The 24,111-nt window shown below is 52.6% G+C and overlaps 4 protein-coding genes across 4 annotated transcripts, besides 2 other annotated features; all 4 read right to left on the bottom strand.

The window, feature by feature from the left end:
• Window positions 1–704: 704 nt before the first annotated feature.
• Window positions 705–1,982, bottom strand: LPMP_202460 (methyltransferase-like protein; the record flags this gene model as incomplete). Its single annotated transcript, XM_010700147.1, has 1 exon — window positions 705–1,982. The coding sequence occupies one exon, from the start codon at window positions 1,980–1,982 to the stop codon at window positions 705–707; it is 1,278 nt and encodes a 425-aa protein (XP_010698449.1).
• Window positions 1,983–4,741: 2,759 nt separating this feature from the next.
• Window positions 4,742–5,309: a repeat region.
• Window positions 5,310–5,821: 512 nt separating this feature from the next.
• Window positions 5,822–5,867: a repeat region.
• Window positions 5,868–15,362: 9,495 nt separating this feature from the next.
• On the bottom strand, window positions 15,363–16,211 carry LPMP_202450 (hypothetical protein; the record flags this gene model as incomplete). Its single annotated transcript, XM_010700146.1, has 1 exon — window positions 15,363–16,211. One exon carries the CDS (start codon window positions 16,209–16,211, stop codon window positions 15,363–15,365), a length of 849 nt encoding a protein of 282 aa, XP_010698448.1.
• Window positions 16,212–18,375: 2,164 nt separating this feature from the next.
• On the bottom strand, window positions 18,376–20,601 carry GPI16 (GPI transamidase component, putative; the record flags this gene model as incomplete). The annotated part of the gene is made up of 1 exon (XM_010700145.1): window positions 18,376–20,601. One exon carries the CDS (start codon window positions 20,599–20,601, stop codon window positions 18,376–18,378), a length of 2,226 nt encoding a protein of 741 aa, XP_010698447.1.
• A 1,490-nt stretch (window positions 20,602–22,091) lies between these two features.
• Window positions 22,092–23,444, bottom strand: LPMP_202430 (hypothetical protein; the record flags this gene model as incomplete). Its single annotated transcript, XM_010700144.1, has 1 exon — window positions 22,092–23,444. One exon carries the CDS (start codon window positions 23,442–23,444, stop codon window positions 22,092–22,094), a length of 1,353 nt encoding a protein of 450 aa, XP_010698446.1.
• Window positions 23,445–24,111: the final 667 nt, after the last annotated feature.

The following is a 24,111-nucleotide window of genomic DNA, read 5'->3' as shown; positions in this document are numbered from 1 at the left end:
TTTGTGCTTTTGTGTTGCGGGGCGTCCAGAGAACTCCGACAACCGCCACAAAACTGCCACGCTGAGTCAAACAGACTCGCGACGAGTATGAAGGAAAAGGGGTGAGAACGCAGGAGAAAAAAGTGGACTGCATGACGTCGTGAGCACCAGGGCAGCGAAAAGGTACGCGCCTATGCGTTACGTGCTGAGCTGCACGAGACTCAACATGTAACGCAAAAGCCTCGCCAGCAAAAGGGAGATAAAAAAAGAAAAAAGATCGATCGGAGATAGCAGACGCCCCAACCAGCGAGAGCGCACTGCAACATCACACCAGACGTCGACTACGAGGACAAAAAAGGGGGAGAGAGGGAGAGAGGGAGAGAGGCAACCCTCATGCATATGGCACATGGGCTACGAGGTAGAGGCAGAGGAGAAGACGTGTGCCACGAGACGTCTTACCAGTCTCCTTTTCGCGCAAGTCACGATTGTATGACTGTAGCGTTGTTGTTGTTTTACTGTTGCTGCGGCTGTGGATACCGCTTAGATTACACGAGTGATGCTTCAGTCTCAGTCATCCCTGCCTCAGCCACGAGCACTTGCAGACGAGAGCAAAGAGCTGCCAGAAAAGTTAACCACAAAACAGAAAATCCCTCTTTCGCACGACGACTCTTCGGTGTAGCGCGCCGCACCAACAAGAAGGGCCGTCCTCCGACCCTCTCCTCGGCTCAAAACCGAGGCTTACGCTGTCGCATCGTGTACTTCGAGTCGGTGGTGGTTTGGTAACCTCGCCGGCGTCGCTCCTCTTTCTTGAGCAGCACCCACTCGCGTGTGCCGGTGGCAGGGCGGTTGTCCTTGCGACGGTGCCTTTGCCTGTGTGCAGAGGACGCTCGAGCGCGCTTGCTGCTATGCTGCACGTCCCGCCCTCCTACACGAACACGTTTGCGGCTGTTTGAGTCGTAGAGTTCGTCGTCGTTCTCAACGCCATTTGCTCCGCTGTCGTAGAACGCCTCTCCACTGCTCGCGGAGTCGCCTTCACTGCCGCCATCATCGCTGTCGCTAACGCTCTCCACCTCAGCTGTCAAAGCCGGTGGCGGTACAAACCCACCCTGAGCCTGACCCGCCTGCAGCACGAGGTAGTACTTCTTGGCACGTGCCGAGTGGGGGAAGTCGACCACGACGCCACCGTTGAAGCCGCATTTCATGGCAGCTCGGGTAATCAGGTGCACCTGCTCAGGGTCGCTCGGGTAAAACTGAAAAATCGCCTTGGCACCGCGACGCAGCGCGTTGTAGAGAGACTGAAAGAGTGCCATCAGCCGCCGCTGTGGGACCTCGCCCTTTTTGGTGCTGTGGCACAGCCACTGCAGCACCGAGATGGAGATGCAGCCGTCAAACGTGCCAGGGCGAAACGGCAGCCCCGCGCCAATGTCGTTCTGAAGCACCTCCACCATGTGCGGCCCTGGTGCCGCGCCGCTACCTGCCGCTGCACTGCTAGACCTCTCCCCGCTCGCACCGTCGTCATCCTCTCCGTCGCCTCCCTTCTTCTCTTCCGACAGGCCCACCTCCTCTCGGTCATCCTCGGAAGCGATAAGGCCCCACTTTACATGACTTGCGTCGAACCGAGCATTACTACTGCTTGTTAGGAACGCCTCCTCCGTTTCAACCGTCTTCTGCGCCGCACCCATGTCATAGTAAACCAGCTCATCTTCCTTGGCAATACGCAGCATGTCACAACTGATATCGACGCCTATCCACACGTGACCCTGCTCGGTCAACACGTCCCCGCTCAAGCCGCTACCGCTGCCTATGTCGAGCAGCAGGGCAGAGCAATTCACACCAGTCGCCGTTGTCGCGTCATCCTTTGGCAAGTTGAGCAGCTCCAGCGCACGCAGAGTCATGTCGCGCTGAATCCTGCGCACACGCGTACTCAGGGTGTACCTACGTGCCTCGGTGGCATTGTAGAACACCTCCGGTGGGTTCTCCAGCTCTGGGCGTGGAGCTGGCATCCTTGATGTCTCTTTATTTTTTTTTTCGTACGAGGCTAGTAGATTGTCCTGCGCCCTGTTTCTCTGCTTGTGTCTGTGTTGAGGAGCTGAGAACGAGTGGTAAAGCCAGATTGCACGGGCAACGCCAAACTTCCACGAAAACACTCGTCGCAGTGCGATACCCAAGGCAAGTGCAGCAAACCTAAGAGAGGAAGAGTCGCGTGCCTGGGAGGGCAAAGAAGGAGGAACGAGGAAGGGAAAAATCGAGAGAGAAGAAAAGCACAAGGACAGTGGTGAGTAATGACCGAGCGCGCACTCGAAAGCAGACGTAGAGGGGAGACTTGAATTCCGTATCCGTGCAAATCAGGAAAAGATGAGAGAAGATGGAAGGAGGAGTCTTGTCCATCAACAGTGATGACGTGTTTCCATCGTTTGTGCAGATTTCACAGACCACCCCCCGCTCGAAAGGAAGTGAACTGGGCGGGGGACAGGGACAGGCAAACGTCAAAACACAGCATCAGCAACACCATAGGAGGAAGAGAAAGTGATGAGGAACAGAAGAAGAGGTGATAAAGGCTGATGGAGTCACACCTGGTCATCTTTCCACCTCACATTCGTTCTGAAGGGAAGCAGTCCATGCGCTATCCCTCAACCTGAGCTCACTCTTGGTGGGAAATGTTGTCCCTCCCTTCGGCGTATACCATTCAAGCTTCTTTTCATTGCTCTTTTAGGATAGAAAGAGAGAGCCAGACAGCTGGCATTGGCTACTACGTCACTTCTTGACAGCAAAGATGAGGGAACGAAACAAAATCGATCAGCACATACAAAAAAAAAACACACACAAACACACACACACATACCCACAGAGAGAGAGAGAGAGAGAGAGACTGAAAAACAAAGAGAAAGAAGAGATCCGTGTGCGGCAAAAACAAATGAGCCTCACCACCATCGTCATCATCATCATCATCATCATCATCATCATATATATATATATATATGTATATGATGAAGATGACGACCATGGAAGTAGGGACGCCCTCAGTGATGAGATTCACATTACTACACTGCACTCTACCACGGGCACATGCACAAGACTAAAAAGAAAAAATGAAACAGTAAAACAAAAACAACCTCACCACAAACTTCACAGAGACGTGCTCATAGGCATTCATACACACGTGTTGAGAAACACAGTGTCATCTCACTTCTCTCTCTCTCGCTTCCTAGCCATCTCTCTTCTCATTTTTGCCACTGTTCTCTTATTCTTCTCGTGTTCCTTTTAATGCATATATATATATGGCTCTCTTTTCTTCTCATTTCTCCTCTCATATTGGAGTACAGCAAACGAGAACACCAGTCTTGACGTGGCTTAGGGAAGCGATGGTTTCTCTAATGCATCTCGCGCGGCTGTACATTTTGTGCGGCTCTTTTTTCTCCATTTTTTATGCGTACTTCGGTCTCTCGTTTTGTTTCCGTACCCACCTCCTCTCCTCTCCTCTTCATCGAGTGCAGCTGGTCCTGCGGTCGTGGTGAGGTGCTAGAAGCGTCTTCCTACAAAAAAAAAAAACCTCCACGCACGCACACACGCACAGGCCTGCGAGTGAACGAGTGAGAGAGAAAGGTATACAAGGAATATGAAAGCAGGGAGGAAGAGAGGAAGTGGGGAAAACGAACTGCTAAAAAAAAAAAAGAGAGGCAAAAAAAAATGCCGCTAAATTCGAACAGACGGAAAGAGAAGTAAACAGAAAAGGAAAAAAAAAACACATTAAAACAAGAACGAGTGGAGCTCCTGGAAAGCAATGAGGCAAAGTAAACGCAGAAGAAGAGTGCGCTCGAAAGACACAGAGCAAATAAACAAAAAGAGAGGAGCACATCGATGCACGCACACAACCACAGAGAGAGAGAGCGCGCACACGTGAGTTAAAAGCATAGCATAGTTCAGTTACATATCAGCATAAACCACACGAGAGTTTTCTTTGTGTTTCTGCTTTGTGGTACCCCTCTGCTCCCCTCCACTACACTTTGCGATGCCACAAGGCAGAGATGAAGGCAACAGGGCGAGGACAAGAGGGACGCTGGTGCACCTTCGATAAAAGCCCTGGCAAGACACAAACACAAAGGATGTGTGTATCCAGCAAAGAAAAGTCACAGACAAGAAGAGCGCACATGCCGGAAAAAAAAAACTCCGCTGAAGGGAAAAGGTGGGAAACCGACACCGAAGAGAAGAAAGCGAAAGAGGTGCATTGCGGAGTGACAGGGCGGCAGAAACGCATTCGTCGCGCATAGCAAGAGTTAAGCGAACAGGCGCAGTTCTGTGCAACGTAAAGAGCATGCGCGCAAGAGGGAATGAGCCTCAGCAGGACGCACGCACGCACATACAGTCACAGCCACACCATACACAAAGATGTCAGGTTCTTGCACAAATGCCTGCCGCCTCCTGTTCAAGGTCAGACCAGTAAGGAGAGAAAGAGGGGGAACTGCGTGATGCCGACAAAGAGGCGTACATGAAATGTGCGCAGGAAAAAGATGGTCCAGCAAAGGGCTCCCATAGTTTTCATCAAAAATAACATTTTTAAAAGGCTGCCAATCAAAACGCAAATCAGGCGAAGGAAGAATAGAAACGACGCAAAACAAGTTAACTAATACGATGCGCACTAAACCTAAGAAAGAAAAGCACGCAAACGCCAAACTCCTAAAAACGAAAACAGAAAAAAAAGGCTCCATACATCCACCCCACTGAGGAAGAGAAAACACAAAGTGGAACACCGTAAAGAAGACCATTTTTTTCAGCGTGTCGATCCGCGCGCATACAACATGAGCTCAAACTCCGCCCCACGCCCGCTCTGTCACCCATCCACCGCAGGGGGGCGATGGACAGCCGTAGACACGCGTTACAGCAGTGCGCCGACCCAGTGATCCCGGCACCGCCCCTGCCCCAAACGCAACCCCACCCGCCCAGCAGGTCGCCGCACAGCCGCATCCATCGAGCCGACCGCCACGCGGCGCACCTCCCCAGCATCGGGGTGGCGCGCAGGCTCCCCATACCACTAGGCGCCCAGGGCCGTGGGGGATGCGTCCGAGCCACCCCGACACGCTGTCCAGCACATGGATGGCACAGGCGTGTCCACGGCTGCAGGTCGCTCCGATGCGGCGCCATCCAGGATCGCACCCGCAGACATCCGTAGCGACGCACCGCTCTGACCCCCTCCCAGGGGTTGTAGGTGCCGGGCCCTGCCACCGCCACAGTTGGCTCGGCGTCGGCAGGGATAGACGGGCTGCGTGGCTTCACCCCAGAGACTGGGCCACGGGGCACCTGATCCCACGCGGAGCCGTTCTCCGCCATCAGGGCGACGAGAGAGAGAGCAAGACAAAGGAAATGGCCGAGCGGCTGCTTTCCCTTCCAAACGGCCGCCTTACCAGCCGCCTTGTCGCATTGCTGGCGCGCACAGCGCGTGAGGAGCGTGGATAGCATGGAGCCGTGCCCACGATCTAGGGTCCCTTTGGAGGGGGGAGGGGGGACGCTGCAGGGCGGCATCCATCCTCCAAGCCGGGCTCTGTAGGCTCCTCGATGAGCATATCCAAGAGAGGTCGGTACTCGGGCGGCGGCGGCTAGTAGTCGTGTAAGGCGCCCTATCCTTCAGCAATACAATGCAGTCGTGCACGCACGGGGGGCGGCGAGGGTGGCGACATGGGCTATTCGCCTTCCCTCCCCGCCGCGCTTTCGGGTGGTCGTGGTCGTCAGGGCCAGCGCGGCACTCCAAAGCACACGTGCCTTCGCTTCTCTGCCACTGTGGTAGGCCACCGTCTTTGCGGAGCGCTTCGGCAAACCAGGGCGCGGCACCGTTCCCAGTTCGTTTCCTGGAAAGAGTATAATTGGGCTCCACTCATCACTGGCGGCATCTGGCCGCAGGCCCCCTCAGAGTGGAGGCCGAGCTGGATCGAGAAGAGGCGAAAATCGTGACATAAGAAAAGTCACTAAAAAACTCAAGGGCAGGGATGTTGAACCTAACGAAGGAGATCACCCATTGCAACGGCGCGCAGAGAGAGCCAGCACAAGAAGCAGGGAGGTGGTGCAGAGACAATGAAAATGAGGTACCCCGCACGTGATGAATGAAAAGAACGTACCGAGGCTCTTTTTTCTTCGCTGTATGTGTGCGTGCGAGCTATTCCCTCTCTTTGCTTGCCGTCGCAGTTGCCTTTGCCTCGATGTTTACCTCATGAGCATCCTGTGACCTCCTTCCTTGTTTCTCCTCCTCAACATTTGGGTGTCTGTCGCGTGTGTCTCCCTTCGTCACCATCGCTCGCACATGCAGAGGTAGGCACGAAGCTAAGAGTAAAAAAGGAGATCCGATGCCTTTCTTCTCGCTTCATGCCCCCTTTTCCCGCTAATCACCAGGGCCACATCGTGTTCCCTAATCCTGTGCTGAGTTGCAACAACTACGAAGGTGAAAAAGGGGGGAAACAGCGGGAATCACAACGTAAAAAGAGCAACTATCAAATAATAGACCAAAAATAGTCCCTGGTGCTGTTGATAAAGTACATGTGGAAACCCCCAACAACAACAACAAAACGGGTAAAAGCGTCGCGTCACTGAGGAAAAACGTCCGAAGGGAAGCGAAACGAAGCCAAAGGGGAAGAAGATCGTTGTCTTCTTTTATTGGTGAAGGCACACCACTAAGAGAGAGAGGACGCTAGGGCAAATAAACAAAAAGAAGGAAGGGAAAAATAGTAGAGCCAGTAAGAGTGGCACTGAGAGATGCTCCGTGAGAGAGAAAAGCCTGAGCGGCGGGTGGAGCTCGAAGGAGGAAACTACAGGAAAACAAAACGAGAAGAAACCCGACGAGAAAAAAGAGGGAAGCTCGAGTCCCACCGAGAGTAAGAAGACGGAAGAAACAAGAAGAGAGCACCTTCGTCGGTCAAATGATATAGAGGAGGAGACGTGTGACCTCAGTTGCGTTCTTTGCAACTGAGGGGGTATGAAACAAGAAGTCAGGTAAGATGACAAACGCAAAGCAGGAGAGAGATGTCGAACATCTACACTTATCACGCATCACATCCAGGTAGACTCAGAGAACATTGTGACAGGGAAGAAAAACGCGCATGCCTTTTCATCCTAGCAGCAAAGACTAGGCAGCTGAAGCAGTATTCGCTATGTCTCTTCCTGAGTGCTTATGGATGTGCGAAGGGATGCAATTAAGGATAGAAGCCACAACTTCACTACTGAATATGCGTGTCTCGGGGCTTTCCTGGCTCTATGACGGAGCACAGAAGCAGCGGGTGTGTGTGTGTGTTTGAAAAGGGGGAGCCGGGGAGAGCCAAAGGGAGGGGGGGATGAAATAAATAAATAAAAACAGAAAAGCATTAAAAGAGCGCAAAACGAGAGAGAAAGCCGCGTTTTTTTTTGGGGGGGGGGGGAAGAAGGAACGCAGAGGGCAGCTACAAGACGAAAAAAAAAAGGAAAATCTAGAGCTAGAGAGGAGCGCGCGTACATCCAAGAGATGGAGAGGGAGTGGGCGAGGACAGACAACAAACCATGAAGAAAAGAAAGAAGCGAAACAAAGACCGAAAAGGAGAGAGAAAGAGAGAGAGAGAGAGTCATGTAGAGAAGACAAAAGAAGCCGAAGAGGAAGAAAAGGGGGGTGAGAAAGGAACAGCGAAGCGAGGCAAAAATAAACAAAAAAAGCATAATATGCGGAAGTGGCTGTGTCGGGTGGGGAAAAGAAAGAAGAGAAGGGGAAAGCGTAACTCGAACAGCAAGAAGGGGAACAAACTAGAAAAAAAAGCACTCGAGTCACACACCCAAAAAGGGGTCGTTTCGAGTAAAAAGTGGGAAAGGGGCGAAAAAGAGGAGATGAGACCACACACGTAGACGAAACACAAAAAGAAACGAGAAAGCCCAACAACAGAAAAAGATGCATGAAGAAAACACTTCTCTGGTCACATACATGTATGCGGACGTGGGCTTTTCATATAAGTGGGAGTGAGCGGCCTCTTACTTCCCCCCTTTCCTTTTTACTCCCTCGCTCCCCCTTCATCCAAGGCCGCACAAGGCACAGGAAAGGGAGGGGGGAGGGCGAAAGGGGGAAAAAAGAGAAGAGAAAGATCTCCTGTGTTCAACCTGCAGTTGCTGCTGTTATTCCCTTTGGCTTCGTCTTTGTTGTTGTTTGTCTAACGGAATGAAAAGGCGAGAGAAAGAGGGAGGAGGGAGGGAGGGAGGGAGGCAGAGCGAAACAGAGAGAAAGAGGGAGCGAAACCGAAAACGAACAAAAAAGGGACGTGGGGAATAAAATGGTTGCGGGTAGTGGTTGATAAAAACAAACAAGGAGATTAATAGAGAGGGAGGAGGAGGAGGAAGAGGAAAGCAGCGAAGGTGTAAGGAAAGGAGAACAAACCACCGAAAGGGGAAAAAGAACAGGCAGCCGAGAGGGGCGCAACACACACACACGCATAAGAGGCAACAACAAACATCAAATCGCAACAGACGCATGCATAGGAGGCCCACCAAACGGAAAAAACACACAGAGAGGCGCCAATAAAAAAAAGACGAGGAAATGAAAAGAAAGCAATACGGCGTAAAACGCAAAAATGTGAGAGGAAAAGAGGGGGGAAGAGAAGAAAAAAAAGAAAGATCGCGTACATGATAACGAAGCCAGCAAGAATGCAACGATCACACATGCAAACAAGCATACAGACCCCTGCAGTACATCCGCCAGCGTCGCTTGTGTCGCAGCACGCGTTAAGGTAGAGTGTGGCCTTCGAGAAAAAAAGGAAGATCGCTGGTGTCTGAGAAACGAAAGTTATGTGCGTGGGTTTACGCCAATGCGCCACATCAAGCACTCAACATGCCGCGGTTCTACCTACAGTACCACTGCTTTTCTTCCCTTTCAAGGGGTGTCAGTTGTGGTCGTGGTGTGGAGTTACCATTTTCGATTACTCACAAGCACGACTACAATGGGGATCATAACTAACGCGTTCATTCCTTTTACTATGTTTTTTTTGTTTCTCTTGCCTCTCCGGGTCCCTCTCGAGCGTGCGTGATTGGGCTTATTCCGCTGCGTCACACACAACATAAACGACCAAAAATGGCAAAGACTCAACATGAAAACAACAACTCATTCAGCACTGTGGAAATAAAAAGAACATGCAGCTCCCGCATTACCACAGCGCTTTGCCCCCTTCTCTCGCTTGTGTATCTGTGTGTTGGGGTTACATAGACACTGTTCATCCGCCGACATAAAACGGCTAATCGGGTGTTTTTAGTATGCTGGACATTTCATCAAATTGTTTGCCTCTTTTTGATGTTGTTTTCCTCAAGTGATACTTTTGTTTTTTTTAAAGGAAAGAACGCAGGTGATTTTTTTTTTTTGAAAAAGGGAGAGAGCGGCGGTCAAAGCGTTAAACTTTCTTTTTAAGGAGAACCTTTTTGTCTCCTGCCTAGCCCCAGTCCATCCAATTCACCTTTCTACGGGAAAGCAAACCAACGGAAACTAAAATGAAGAAGGCCACCACAAAAGAAAAGAGAGAGAGTCGCCCGAAAAAGAAAACGCAAGATCACACCCGCATTAGTACGAGCACGTCATGCGGCAGTATCAGCACTTTCCATCCGGCTCTTCCCCCCTCACTCTTGGGTAGCAGCAGAGAGCGATGAGGTGTCTCAGCGGGTAAGGAGAGAGACAGGGGAGGGAAGAGGGGGGGGCAAATAAAAGTGAAACTCTCACTTTGGCCTCTCGGAATAATCATCATCATAATAAAAGACACATAAGGAAAACATGAGCACCGGAGAAATGTCGAGCCAAGGAAGAAGCACAAACTACAAAGAAAACTGCTTTAGAGCTCAATTTTTATAGGAGACGAGCGTGAGCAAATAGAAAAAAAAAGAATAAAACTAAAAAGTGAGACACACCGAAGAGCAAGCGAAAAAAAAAAACTCACAGCTCTTTTCCGCGTTAATGTGGCAGGGAGACAGGAAAGAGAAGAGTTCACCTTATCTTGTATGTCTTCACGCGGCTGCGTTATCGTGCTCTTCCTACTACGACTAGTGCCGGCGGAGGAAGCCATGGTTGCACTCGCTTCGTGTATAGCGTGTAGCAGCCATTGCTCCGTGGAAGGAAGGCGGATGATGGGGGCGTCATGTGTGGGGACAACTGGAAAGTGGCCCAGGGGGGGGGGCCAAGGGGGTAAACTCAGAAAAGAAGTTCCAAAAAAGAAACAACAAAAGGAGAAACAACATGAAAAAAAAAATTACGGAAAACGAGCGCGAAAGGGGAAAAAAAACAGATCGAATACCACACATGTGCAGGAAGAAGAAAGAGGTCCAATGGAGTTGAGCGAGGTGTTGAAATGCCCAGTGACATTATATTTCAAATGAGGGAGAAGGACAGACGTACACCAAAAGGCAGCGATATTTGTGACTTGACCGTGTTTTCCAGAGTGTTTGTCTCATTTTTTTTTCTTTATGTCTTTCGTCTTCTGCTTGTTTCTCTGCTACCACTTTTGGTGAAAGTCGGAAAGAGAGGCGTCAGATGGTAGGATAAGCAAAAGAAACACAGAAAAGGGAAAAACACAGCGAGAAGGGGCATTGGTGCACTCGCAGCTTTGTGATTCGCTAGGGGTAGAGTCCAGAAATGCACAAGACAAGAAAAGCACAGCGGTAAGGGGAAAGAACTCAAATAGAAATACGTCCGTCTCCATCGCCGCGCCAAGACACAACTCGCATCTTAGACATACTTTCTCTAGATTTTTTTTTTGCACTTTGGTGGTTCTTCCTTGTTTTTTCTTGTAGAAGGGTGCTTCTGCCGCCTGTATGTGTGCTCCTGTCTGGGTCGAACACAAAAGACAAAGCAACGTAGCTTTGCTGCTCTTTACGGGTATAGAAAGAGCGAAGATCTGCTAGAAGGAAAAACGAGTGGTGTGCCATACTTTTCTTGTCGCTCTGAGTTTTTTTTTTCTGGCGTTATGGGGCCAATTTCCTCTTGCCCCTCAGGCATTTTTTTTTTGTGTGTGTGTGTGGGTGTGTGTCTTTTCTTTCAACGACTGGCGATTCGTTAGAGAAAGGCATTAGTACGCTAGAATGAAGAACAAAGTCATCCACACACACGCACACGTTGAGAACAAAAAAAAAAAAGCAGCCGAGCATAATACTCGTTGCGTCGCAATGGAAACACCACAGTCGACGATGCTAGCTGTGTCATATCTGGCTGGTGTGCATGTGGGCGTGTGTATGTGGGTACATGTTTCATTTTTTTTTCTGCTTCTCTTGTACAGTCTATCATTGAATCCTTTTTTTCTTTTACGCGCCTCCGTTGGGATGGCCAGTGTGAAAGCGCGCCCCTCCCTCTTTCGTTTCGCAGTGTCCTCTATGAGGCCGTAGTAGCGCTTAGGCCTTCGTTTCTTCTCGATTTTGTTTTTGCGTCTTTTTCGCTACCACCACTTGAGAAGAGAATGGCCTACCTGCAAAATCTATTTTTCCTTCGTTTGCACAAGAGAAGGAAGAGCGATTTTGAAAGAAGGGAAAAGGGAGCGCTACACAGAGGCCATTGGCGAGTCAGCATATTCTCCTCAATTGATCTGACTTGTAGTGTGTGGGCAATCATGCCGTCTACACTGAGAACATACCAGCAGGGAGAGAGTGCGTCTTTTTATACATGCGTACACATACACGTATATGTTGTGTTTGTGTACTGCTGAGAGTGCCGAGTCACCTGTCCTTCCAAATTCCTGCAGTGGAGAGGGAGGAGGGAGGAGGGGGGGGGGAAAACCCCCCATCGCCTCCTGATCGAGTAGCACTGAGAATGTCCCAAGAGCTGCGTACAGATGAAAGACACACAGAACAACGGAGAGGCAAAAAGGGGGGAGAGTTTCCGCAGGAACGGATGCACTCACGTGCTGGTTGGGAACAGACAGAAAGTAAGGAGGAAAGAGAGGGAGCGAGAGTTAGCCGTCAGCATTCATGATCTAAGGCGTGCCCACTCGCTATCAGACACACATCCAGAAAAGAGAAGAGGCAAAGAAAAAAAAGGACCCACAGATCGACACTGGAAAGAGGGGAATCCAAAGAAAGAATGTTACGGAAAAGAGAGAAGAACACACGCGCGCGCGCGTACGCCGGAAAAAAAGGACATACACGTAAACTGAAAAGAAAAATCAGTCAGAGAGAGGTAGTCAGGGAGACACGAAGTAGAGAAGAGAGCGATGAGCGAAGAATACACGGCGTACGAAAAAAAAAAAAGAGAGAACCCACAGTGCACGAGGTTCGTTGACGCGTAATGTGATGCAGGTGTGAGAGGCAGTGAAAAGAGCACAAATGGAGAGCGTCAAAGAAACGGAAATGGCGGTGTAAATCACACAGCCACGCTAACGATGAACCGGGGAAAATAGGGAAAGGAAGGGAGGAGAACACGGTCAGCATCGGTCATTGTTGTTCTCGATAAGGGGTATTCGTCTCATGTGCAGCTGTTCTTTTAGATGAGTAGGGTGGGCCTCATCCCCTGCCGGACTAAGGCTCCGGTTAGCCTCTTATTCAACATATCGCTCGCCTGCTCTTCCTACCCTGTCATCACATGCCTTGTGTGTGTTGGGGATGGGGGGCATGTGATAGTCCGAGTAATACTGAGCTTCTCTTCCGCACCTCAGAGAAAACAATTACGAAAGAAAAACACAAAGATATAGCCTGGAATGCCAAGAATCACCTTTTCTCGTTTGCCTTTGTGGGTCCATTATGGCTCTCGCTGCATGCAAAATGCATTGAGAGGCAGTGAGAGCGCCAATGTCCTTGAGACACATCAAGCGCCTCTTCACAACTACGATGGAAAGGGGGCTACCACGGGAAGAGATGGATCGAGTGTGCAAGGTCCATCGTAGTTCCTATCCTCACAACTAGAGAAAGGCCCCCGCCACTGCTCCTCTCGCCAGAAACACCTGGGGGCGCCCTGGAATAATTCTCGAGCTGGCTTTTAGTTCCTTCGTTGTGCGTGTACGCGCGCAAGTCACTCATCTTCGACTCGCCCCATGGTTCAGCCGAATGGGCGTGATCCAAAATCACGCAAGGGTACTTTTGGGGGGTTGGCTTGTTTCCCTTCCTCGGGTCCGAACGGTCCCTACAGGCTGCACAACGGGAGTGGAAAGCGCACAGGTCCACCAAAATCCTAAAATGGCAAAATGCCAGCGGGAAAAAAAAAAACAGAAATGAAGCGAGGGCAGAACAACTTCAAGAGAGAGAGAGAAAGCGTCATGAGACAGACAGGAAAAAAAAAGAGGACACTCTACATGCACTCACCGGTACGCAAACATACCCATGAACGTGTACATGTAGCTGTGGAGTGATGTCGTTCGCTGCTGCCCTGCTATAGGACGCATCAAGTCCAGGAAAGAGTTGGCAAATTAGCCACACAAAGAAAGAGTGAGAGACACTCTCGCGCCATACTGGATTCAGAGGCACGACAAAGGAAATGGAGCGAGAGAAGAGAAAAAAAAAGAAAAAAGCGAAAGAAAGGTGGCGGTATTGTCACTGTGAAGTGCGTGCGGGTCTACCAGGAAAAACAACTGAGGAGAGCGCCACAGTGTAAACAAAAAGCCACAGTCAAAAAAGGGAGACAGAGAGATACACGCACACACATACGCAGAAAATCACAGCCACATATGCAAGCGAGGAGCAAGCCAAAGACAACAACAACATAAAAGAAGCGAGCATAACAGAGGAGAAGAGCAACATCAACGGCGTATTTTTAACAAAAAAAAAATGGCATGGTGGTTGTGGGGAAACGCAGAGAGAAACAGCAAGGAGACGTGCAGGTATGTGAGTAGGCGGGTGTCGTCTGCCGCCTCAGCGGTGAGGTATGCCACTCACGCGCGCGAAAAAAGAAAAAAAAAACATGAAAAGCGAACTGGGAAAAGGGGAGAAGCAAAATCGAGCCACAGACACAGATACACAGCGAGAGACACACAAAGAGACGGAGCGCCGTTTCTTCCCTGAGTGAGGGAAAAAAAAAACAGCAAAGCAGCACCCTTGACGCTAGAGTGCTTGATAGAACAGCGGCAGCAGCAAACAGAGTGTGCTGTTGCACCACCGCTGCCATCGTCACCACCCTGGGCGTAATTCTTCCATATCCCTTCGATGTCAAATAACACGGAGCAGGAGGGAAGGAAAAAGATACACACACACACACACACACACACACACACGAGGAAACAAGCATGGGAAGGAGCGACGAGAAAAGACAATGGGAAAAGTCTGCAGTGAAGCAGAAACACAGAACAAAGGGAAACAGATCTAACAAAGGAAAGAGAGCTAGTCAAACACGAGGAGGGGGGACACACAAACAGGAAGGAAACCTGAGAGAAAGAAGAGTATGCCTGCGTGTGTTGAACAACAAAACAGCGGTAGAGCTGATGCGGCAGAAAGAAGGAGAGCGAATATAAAAAAAAGAGGAAGTACTAACAGCGAGAGAAGCTGGTTGTGCATCGTTGAAGTCAAAAGGAAAAGAACACACTCGGCAAGACTAGTGTCCCTATATGCGCCTGTGTTTCGAAAGAGACGTAGAGTACGCACGTATCTCCTCCACTCTCTCCTTCCTCCCTCCGATGAGGGGGGAGGGGGGCACATCGGCAAACTCAGCGGAATCAAGGCACTGGCAGAGTCGGACAGACACATACACAAAGATGAGCATACGCGCACCAAAAAAAAAAAAAGACGAGAACTGAAAACAACCAAAGGCCCACTGATACGTGTACGGGAAAGCAATCAAAAGTGGTCAGCAAAGCAACAAGAGAAAAAGGAGAACCACACGCGCCTGTGCACCGCTATAAAAACAAACTCGCAGTGAGCACACCTTACGCGTACAAGCAGCGTGCCTGCATAACAAACACACCGTCACCACAGAAAGGAAGGCAGGGAGGGGGGGGGCAAAAGGGGAATCAAAAGAAAAGCGGCGAGAGAGGCAAAAAGGAATGGAAGAATAAGATGCAACGGCGATAACAGTGGGCTTCTTCGTGTGGGGTTGGGAGTGAAGGAGTGGGAGGAAGAAAATGACTTGAACAACTCCGTCCAACAGCGACAGCAATACAATACGACAACCACACAATAAAAAGAGAGAGAACGAAGACACCGCACACGCGTGTGCACGTGTTCCTCTTTGTCTCTTTTTTTTTGTGGCTGTCGTATTGTATTGCTGTCATTTCTGGTTCTTCCGACTCTTGTCTTGTACGCTGCAGTTCCAGTGGAATTCAGAGCAACTTTCATCCTCATTGCTTTTGGGCTTTTCCGTTCTCCCCCTCCTCCCCTCTTTGCCGCATCGATCTATATAATAGCACCCATCCACGCTTCTCCCTTTCTCCTCTGAGAAGACGCGATTCAGCGTCAGTAAAACAAACTAACAAGAACGAAGTCAGCGGCGTCATCCTCAGCTACTCCTTCGGCTTCGGGACCGGGCGACCAGACGTGCGGTCCACGCCACAGCTCACCACCTTGCGGATCACGCGAGCCGAGGCAGCACACAGCTGACGCGATGACGGCGACGCGGCGCGCTCCGGCGTTGAGGCCAGCGATGGCGTTGTAGTCAAACCTCCACCCGCCGCCAGCGACGCGGGAGACTGCTCCGCACTGTCGCACATCTTCATCGGCGCTGTTATCGGTGACATGCAAAGTGAAGAAGAGACAGTCGTTTTGGAAAGTAACTCGAGTAGCGCCTGGGTCTCGGAGGGAAGAGCGGCTGTCTGGCACACAACAGGCAAGCGGGTCGGTGTGTTCGCAGGGTTCATCGCCACCACTGCTAGAGCCTCATCCACCTCGCTGTAGCATGCGTAGAAGCTGTCCTCCGGGCTGCAGGTACTTTTCAGGAGGCACGGCGAGTACGGGTCGTTGCGGTGCAGCGTTGAGGCAGGTGTGAAGGGCTTAGCGAAGAGGTAGCAATCGAGTGAGGAAGAGCGATAAACCGCATTCGTAGAGAAGGGCGGCATCTCTGCGGCGGTGTTCACAACAGCTGTCGAAGCGGTGATGTTAGTGCTGTGTGTAGTGCCGGAAACGCGCTCGCGACAAGCAGGCAAGGTTACCGCCTCCGCAGCAGCCGAGCAGCCTATGGCCTTGGCGTTGCGCAGCAGCGCACGTTGGCGAGGAGTGCTCGGGATGGCGACAGCGGTAGCGGCAACCTTCAGGGCCAACAAGGAGACATCCTTGCTGTTACGGATGTTCTCGGCGTTATCGACCGCGAGCGTGCAGTCCGACAACGGGCACGTGGCAGACGAAAGGCGGCTCATCTCGACTCTTGTTGCGCGGGTGGCACCCTTGAGAACAAGATCCCTTCCGTTCGGCAAGTCGCTTGCTTCCTGATTCACGTAAAAGAAAATGTCCGCGAACCTGTAAAGCGACGCGTGCACGTATAGTCTCCAGACAACACGTAGATGCCGACTTTTTGTATGCACGCTGTGCTGTCGCGTCCACCACGGAAAAAAGGGGGAGAAAGGGAGAGAGAAGAGGTAGGGAAAGCAGAAAAATAACGACAAGAAACGAAAAACGCGACGACACCGACAACGGTAAGGGTGGAGGGAAAAAACAAAAGGCAAAAGGCAAAGCGCGTGAAATCAATGCGAGGGGGAGAAGAAGTGGAGTCGTTAAAGGTAAGAAAAAAGAAAAAAGAAACGGAAAGGGGGAAAAAAAGACGAAATGCGTATCACTCTGTAGGCGTTTGCTTTCAACCGGCAGTATCCACAGACGCAGAGAGCGAGAGAGATGCAGACAAGCACTGGATGTGTCCTCTTGTGGGTCGTTCTTTCCACCGGATGGAACAGCGGATGAGAACGAAGGTAGAGCTGTGAGGAGGTACTTTGCCTGTATGGGCTTTGGTGGACTGTTCTGTTAGTGTACTTGAAACTTCCGCCTGTTAGACTTTTAATCCTTACGCACTACCCGTTGCTTTATCCCGTTAGCTCCTTTGTCTTTGCTCTTTCTTCGCGCTGCGGTAGTCTCTATTCCTCTTTTCTGTGCTTGATATTTCTCAGGGTATAAATGGGCGAGAGAAAATGATCGGAAACGAGGGAGGGAAAGGGGCAGAACAAGATGGAATTTGGTGTGTAGATATATGTAAGCGTCCTTTACTGACGGTTTTTTTCATGTCAAGTGCGGTCTTCTTGCTGAATTGCCTTTCGTATTTCTTTGCGGGGGAGTTGGTCGGTGAGGTCGACAATTACAGAGACAAAGCCAAAGACCCAAGATGGGGATCGAGCACTGAAAGAAAGACAGAAAGTCGAGGAAAACAAGCAAAAAAAATGAGGAACAGCACGTACACGAGATCAGAGGCACAACTGGGGTAAGCTGAAAAAAGTAGGGGAACGAAAGAAAAGAGAGCCCGGATACACGAGTAGTCCTAGTCGTCGTAGTGGCGGGTTGAATTGATGGTGCGTTTGAGAAAACCTTTGTTGTTGTTTGAACGTTGAAAAATAGAAGTGGAACGATTTTGTAGGAGGCGTAGTGTTGCGTAGGGAGAGGATAAAAAAAATGCAGGTCACAACGGCCGAGGGAGGCGTGCGATTGAGAACACGCGGGGTGGGGGTGCAGGGGGGGGGGAAGAAAGAACGGTAAAGGTGGCCACCGATAGAGCACCATCACACAGGGGTTAAGGTGCCAGTGAGGTTGCAAAGCGTGTGTTCATGAAGAGCAGGCAAAAAAAAAAAGAGAGGGAATCAGTCGAGTCGGTGATGGGAAGTGATGGTTTAGGGAGATCGACAGCACTGGATGGAGCCGCTCATGAAATGCATAGGAACGTTGACACTCACTGATGGAGTCCCCACGACAGTTCGCACGCGTGGGATACGCACAGTACTATGGGTTCGCCGACTGAAAATGCGCGCATGTGCGCAACGGGTGAAGACATCAGGACCTTTACACATAGGCACAGCTTGAAAAGGGGAAAAAAGAAACAAAGAAGGGGCCGTCTTGAGTTCCTTCCGTCGCTCGATTAGCGTCTGTGCTCGCACGCACTGCTTCCGTGGCGCGCCGTGCAGAGATGGTCTTCTGTGTTTGCTTGAGTAGCCTCGATGTCTCCAGGAACAAGACAGACGGAGGAGGAAAAAATAAAATGAGGAGAGCGCAAGTGACGTACGGGTGTGAGTGGATAGGCGCATAAAAGCGCGGCAGCGAGACTAACACGAGACGGCACCGACGTACACACGCACCCCCACCAGACACTCTTCGTCGGTGACGCACTGTACAGTTGCAATCACACTTTAAGTGTTTTAGTCCTCCGACCCCCTTCCCCACTCCGTTCCTTTCGGCCCCAAGAACCGAAGCAGAGGAAGAGGGGGAAAAAACCCGCTGCATGGTTGGTTCGCGGCACAGTAGGAAAGAAAGAAAAAGAAGGCGGGGAGGCCTCAAAGCATCCTCACATGCTGGGACCGGCGTGAGGGGGCCCTTAGAAGAGCGGAATCACCTGACTGCAGTGGTGGCGCCTTCCGCCGTGAGCAGATTCGCGAGATCCTCTGACTTGCACGTCCAGCGCCTTGTCAACCGCGTCACAATACCTGCAATTACAGCGAGAAAAACAAGCCCAATCGAGGGCACATTGAAAATCATGGCCCCGTCGGGGCCAGGGATCGTCGTCCCGCTCGCTACGGTGGAGCGCACCCAGTAAGCACATGCGTCGCCCTCCTTAAGAGCCCCCATCATGGCAGACAGGGGCCCCCTCTTGCCGTCTTGCCACGCACAGGTGCCATCGAGCAGCTGGAAGACGGTGGCGAGGGAGTCCCCGTGATCGATCTGGGGTATTGCGCTAAGCAAAGCAGCGTGGCGACGCTGAACGCGACAGAAGTCCGACTTGGAGGAAGCCTCCGCAGCGTCGACCTTCACCGAGGATCCCGGGCGGTGAATTACCACAACAGGCTGCGGAACGAGTCGGTTGCTGTTGTCGTCTGGCGGCATATCCCCCAGCGCTGACCAGCCAAAAAAGAGTTGGAATCGGCCTAGCAAGACACCGCCGGCGGCGCGGCAATCTCGAGCACCGGCGCCGCCACCGCTGGCTGCCTCGTGGCATTTCCGGGCATGTGCGTACGCAGCCTCGTAGGCGGCAACGTGCACCGGTGTTACGGTGGTCTCGAGGAGAACCGCTAGCGTGTTGGAGACCACATCCGTGTGGGCGCTAACAATGCGTGTTAATCCAAGTAGCGACTCCATGTTGTACAGAGAAGGGCGCACAAGATGCAGAGGAAAGAGTAAAAGGGTGCGTACCACGTCGCCCTCGCTAAGAAGGAACGACTGAAGCAGCGCTGACTCCTGGTTGTCACCGTCGGCTTCCTCACACTTCTCCACATCTACGCCAGAGTGGGGGTCAAGCAAAAGTAGTGCCGGCTGCAGCTCTACAGTCAGGTAGCCGTGATCCTTGCCGTGGGTGTGCACTTTGTACTGCACCTCCGGGGAGCAACCAACCCGGGACGAAGGGCTCGCAGAAGTCGACACCACAGCGGCAGGCGTCGTTTTCGCCTGGTCTTCCCTGGGGGATGAAACTATCGCCATGGATGATAGCGCTGTGCGCAGCTGCTGAGAGAGCCCCCCAGGGCCGATGTGTACCTGGAGGCGGCCATCCCGCGCGTAGGCGGGTAGTTCGCGCGACCACAAGTCTCCCAGTGCCTCCAAGTCTGACGCCTCACCCACCACCATGCTCATGCGAATCTTGACTTTCAGTTGCACAGTTGGCGGCTGCGCAACCGTGCCGTTCCCAGGGAGACGATCCTGCGTTGCTCTCACGCTAAAGTGCTGAAAGGGGGCGCTAAAGTACATGGAGAGGGACGGGAACGCGGCCTTGAAGATGCCTTGTGGAAGCCCCTCCTGCACGCCACGGCCAGAGCGGCCGCCGTTGAGCAGGGGGCTCACGTGCTGGGTGCATAGAGTGTCGTGGTAGACGAGGTGGTACGAGCACCAGTACGCGTCCCCACTGCCGCTGGCATGTGACGAGGCGTTCTGAATGACAATCCCGTTCGGTCGCGAGTGCCGGGGCGTTGTGGTGGTCCAGCTCAGCGGCGACGAGGTCAGCGTTGACACAAACTGAGCCGCCCATTGAAACTGGCTCGCCGCATCCCGCTCGCGACTGGCACCGCAGAAGGAGACAGATGAGTAGGTGCACACAACGTGGTGGGAAAGGAAGTGTCGCAGACGAGCAAACAAGGCACTGGTACTGTCCTTCTCCACTGACAGTGCCGCCGTGTCGCCGCTGCGGCCGTCGCGACACTGGCGTGCCCTCGGTATAGACCACTCCGGCCGCCACTTGCCGCCGCAGCCGGACCAGTCGAGGCGTTCGAATCCGCGGCGACGCAGCACGTAGTACCAAATCGGGTCAAAATCCTCGTCAAAGGTCAAGTGCTCGGCAGCGACATCGTCGATGTCGCTCGCCTTCGTGTCGCCTTCCCACGCCGTCGCGGCACCAGGCTTCGCCGGCAGCGTCAAAGACATCTCCACTGCGATGGACACCAGTGTGGGGCTGGTGCCTACCTCATCAAGACTGCCCGTCAGCTCCTCCACCATCATGGAATACCGACCCGCAGTGTGAGCTGCGTACGAGGACGAGGAAACCGTCGCTACCGCCATCACCCATGGGAGCACGACAATTATAAAGGCGAGCAGCACTCCCAAAGCGTTTCGCCGCCGCGCCAACAAATGCATGTGGCCAAGCATTATGTAGAGAGACTCAGAGCCTTTGCTTTGTAGGGCTCGATAAACAACAACAGACTCGACTCCTTCAGAGCATTGGTATGAGCTTCCCCGAAACACTGCCTCACACGCAGGGAGAGGGAATGTTTGGCGGCGTGCGTTGCTGTGGTGGGCGCTAAGGCTTCTGCTCTGTTGCTGTCTCTTCTTTCTCTGATCTCGGGGCATCGCGACGATTGTCGCGTGTGAATGGGCAAAAGTGGACATGGCGCGGGGAGGAATAGAGGGCCAGGAAAGCGTAAGAAAGGTGCATTACGTGAGTGAAGTGGCAGACGCAGAGAGGGGGGAAGGTGTAGCAGCTTCGATGGCAGGCCCTAACGACAGAAGAATCGTAGGGTGAGCAGCATCTAAGGCGTGGGTGTGCACGTGTAGGCCCTACCGACTCCACTCACGTGACACCCCATCGTTTTCTCCGCCTTTTGCTGCTACGTTGGCTCTTCCTATCTCCACTGCAGCTCAACTGTACGGTGTCAGTGTGCATTGTGTGTGTGTGGGTGGGTGGGTGGGTGTGGGTGTAGTCGCTAAAGCCAGAGAAGTGACAACGACGCGAAACGTCCCTGTCTCCTTTCATGCACGGATTCCACCATCTCTTCCTCCCGCTCTATTGTTGTGGTTGTGAATTTTTTATTTTTTTTGGGGGGGGGGGCGAGCTTTAGCGTTGTGTAGTCGTCGCCGCAGTGAGCAACAACAGTTCCTCCTTTGTGCGAGGTAGTAGAGTAGCACTGGGAAAAGGGACGACCGGAAAGCTAACAAGAAATGGGAAACCACGTTACAGGTTTCTCACCACCTCAGGCAACCGCCCTCCTCCTCCTCCTCCCCTCCCCCCCCCACCTGCGCAAGCAGCTCGCTGCTGCGGCACTTCTTTACTGGGAGGGAGGAGGCTATCAGAAAAAATTCGTGCAGGGGCAAAGAAAAAAAGATCCCACCAACGCCTCCCTCCCAAAGAGAAGCGCGCGAGTGATTGGCCCTTTTCAGCTGCTTACCACAGTCGCTCAAGGTGGTGCAAGGACAACACGGATAGTCACCATTTCGAACGTGCTGTTGCTCATCGTACATTGTCACACAAAATATTAGGCGGCGAGTGAAAAAGCGTGAGGGAAGCAGAGCTCCAGTCAACGCAGGCGCACGCCTCTTCGGCATCCTTAACTTGTTGAATTCTAGGGTGGAAGAAGCTTGATGAAGCTTCGTCACGAGCAAAGGTATAGTAGTACAAGAAGGGGGGACAAAACGAAAGTACAGCCGCAAAGAAGCAGAGTTGAGAGCCTGCACTGCCCTCCCACAGAGGCGGAGGGGGTTCACGCCACTCAAGTGAAGAGCCTCAGTGAGAAAAGAGAGCAGCACTGTGTACACATACAGGGAAGCCCACAGACACACGACAACTATGTCACGACAAGCCACCACCCTAGCCCCTTTCCTCCACAGTAGCAACACACTTTGCTTCCGCACTAGCATACGTTGCCGATCTGGCTAATGAAGGTGCCCACCACGAGCCATGCCAGGTACTCGGCGCGGTTCGCCGCCATAATCGCCAGCGTCTCCTCGGCCTGTGAGAGGCGCGAGCAGAAGCGAAACTGCAGAATAAAGTCAGCGCGCACGTAGTTCGTCACGAATCCCGAGCGTGGGCCACGCAAGATGCCAGGCTGCACTGTGCGCCGGCGAACGTACTGGTGATCTGTCCCGCTCGCCCGCACCTCGATCAGGTCGTGAAGCGGCAAGAAGCGGATCATGCGCCGACTGGACAGGGTGCGGTACCACGACAAGACTGCGTAGAGAACACTCGGCTCCTGGTCATATGCCCGTCCACCGCCACTGCGCATCAAGCCTGCCATAACGTTAAGGAAGCGAATCACAAAGAAGCGCGGGTGCGGTGGGCCGTGGGGAATGAACTTCAGCATCGTTGACCCACTCGACACGTATTCGTCAAAAGCGAGAATCACCTCGGACGGGACGGACGGTGGCGGAGGGACACCGCGATAGTGCGCAACGGCTGCGATGATGCGCCGCAGCAAGCCAGTCGGCTTCAGTGAGGGCATCTGAGCTGAGATAAGAGGTCGAAGTGGCTCTGCGTTCATCGCCAAGCCGTCCTGCTCATTCGCGTCAGCGTGCCAACGCGACAGGGGACCGGTCCTCGATTCCTCCTCACCGGCTTGGGTCTCGGTGTCTCTCCGGCCACCGCCCACCCACCGAATCGCACCGGGCGGCGGCGCATCTAGCGGAGGAGACCCAACGGACGTGGCACGTAGTTGGGATCGAACACCTCCATGGGGCGTTGGCTGCAACGATTTCTTTTGCGGCCGTTGTTGTACACGAGACCCACTGTAGACCCTACTCCGGGCCCGTGCTCCCCCTTCGCTCGAGGCGTCGCCGCTGCTGAGATCACTGCTCGAGTACGAGTAGGTGTAGGACGACGCAGACCTCGAGGAAGACGCATCGTACCACCCGTCGCCACCACGCCCACTCCGCCCTCGAGTCATTGGTCCATTTATTCCGCTGCTGCGATTAGCGTGTCGTCGCCGGTCATCGCGAGATGTAGATCCTACTGGCATGTCCTCCACACGAGTGGTCCTCGCCCCACCACTCGCTGAGGGGCATCCCCATCGAGGTGTATAGATGTTGTAGTACCGGTCTGAATCGTCTATTGTCATCCTGGGGTCCCTGCTGCGGAAGCCACCACCGTTGCCGTAGAGAAGCGACCTTGGGCGCGTGTCACTGAGGTACTTTGCAGACGATTCGCGACGAAGACCGTTGTCGCCGCCTCTGCTTGATGATCGCAGCTGGCGGCCGTTCCAGGAAGACATGGCACGGAATTTGCGCGAGAGGATGTCCGCAATATTATCGCTGTAGAGTACCTCTCTGTCACGTGGCACGTGAAGACAGGGAAAAACAAAGCCACTAGCTGAAAGAGAGAAGAAAGGGAGAAGAGTGAGAGTCACAATGACACACAAAATGGGGGCGCAAGGTGATTGAGAGAAGCAAAGGAGAAAAGGAGAAAACGAATGAGCGCGGCACCCAAAAACAACGAACGGAAGTGCGAAGAAGAGCAGAAAAAAGCGCGCGCACAACAAAGCAAAAGAAAGTGCAGTCCGGCGCTCTTGGAGCCAACAGCGTGACGGGGGGTCAAACGCATACGATTCGTGGAGATACACGCACGCGCCAGCACACGCAGAGAATGTGGAAGACGAACAGACTCAGCAAGAAGAGTGAAGATCAGGACAAGGCAATAGAAAAAGGTGGGTGGGGTACTGAGCAGTGGTCGCGCACTGGTGATGGACCCTGTGATCAAAGTACGACAGTATATGGTGCAGGGGGTCACCGGACGCTTGTGTGTGCGTATGGGTCGGTGAAAGGGCAGAAAAACGCTCACACACTCACGTACTCTCACGCCCGCGTGCGACCACAGCACCGACACAAGCAAATCTAGCTGTGGCTCCCTCGGCCCACGTGTGAGTCTCTATGTGCTCCTGT

The sequence above is a fragment of the Leishmania panamensis genome (assembly GCF_000755165.1).
Source record: "Leishmania panamensis strain MHOM/PA/94/PSC-1 chromosome 20 sequence".
Lineage (NCBI taxonomy): Eukaryota > Euglenozoa > Kinetoplastea > Trypanosomatida > Trypanosomatidae > Leishmania > Leishmania panamensis.
This window is presented reverse-complemented; position numbering and strand designations above follow the sequence as displayed.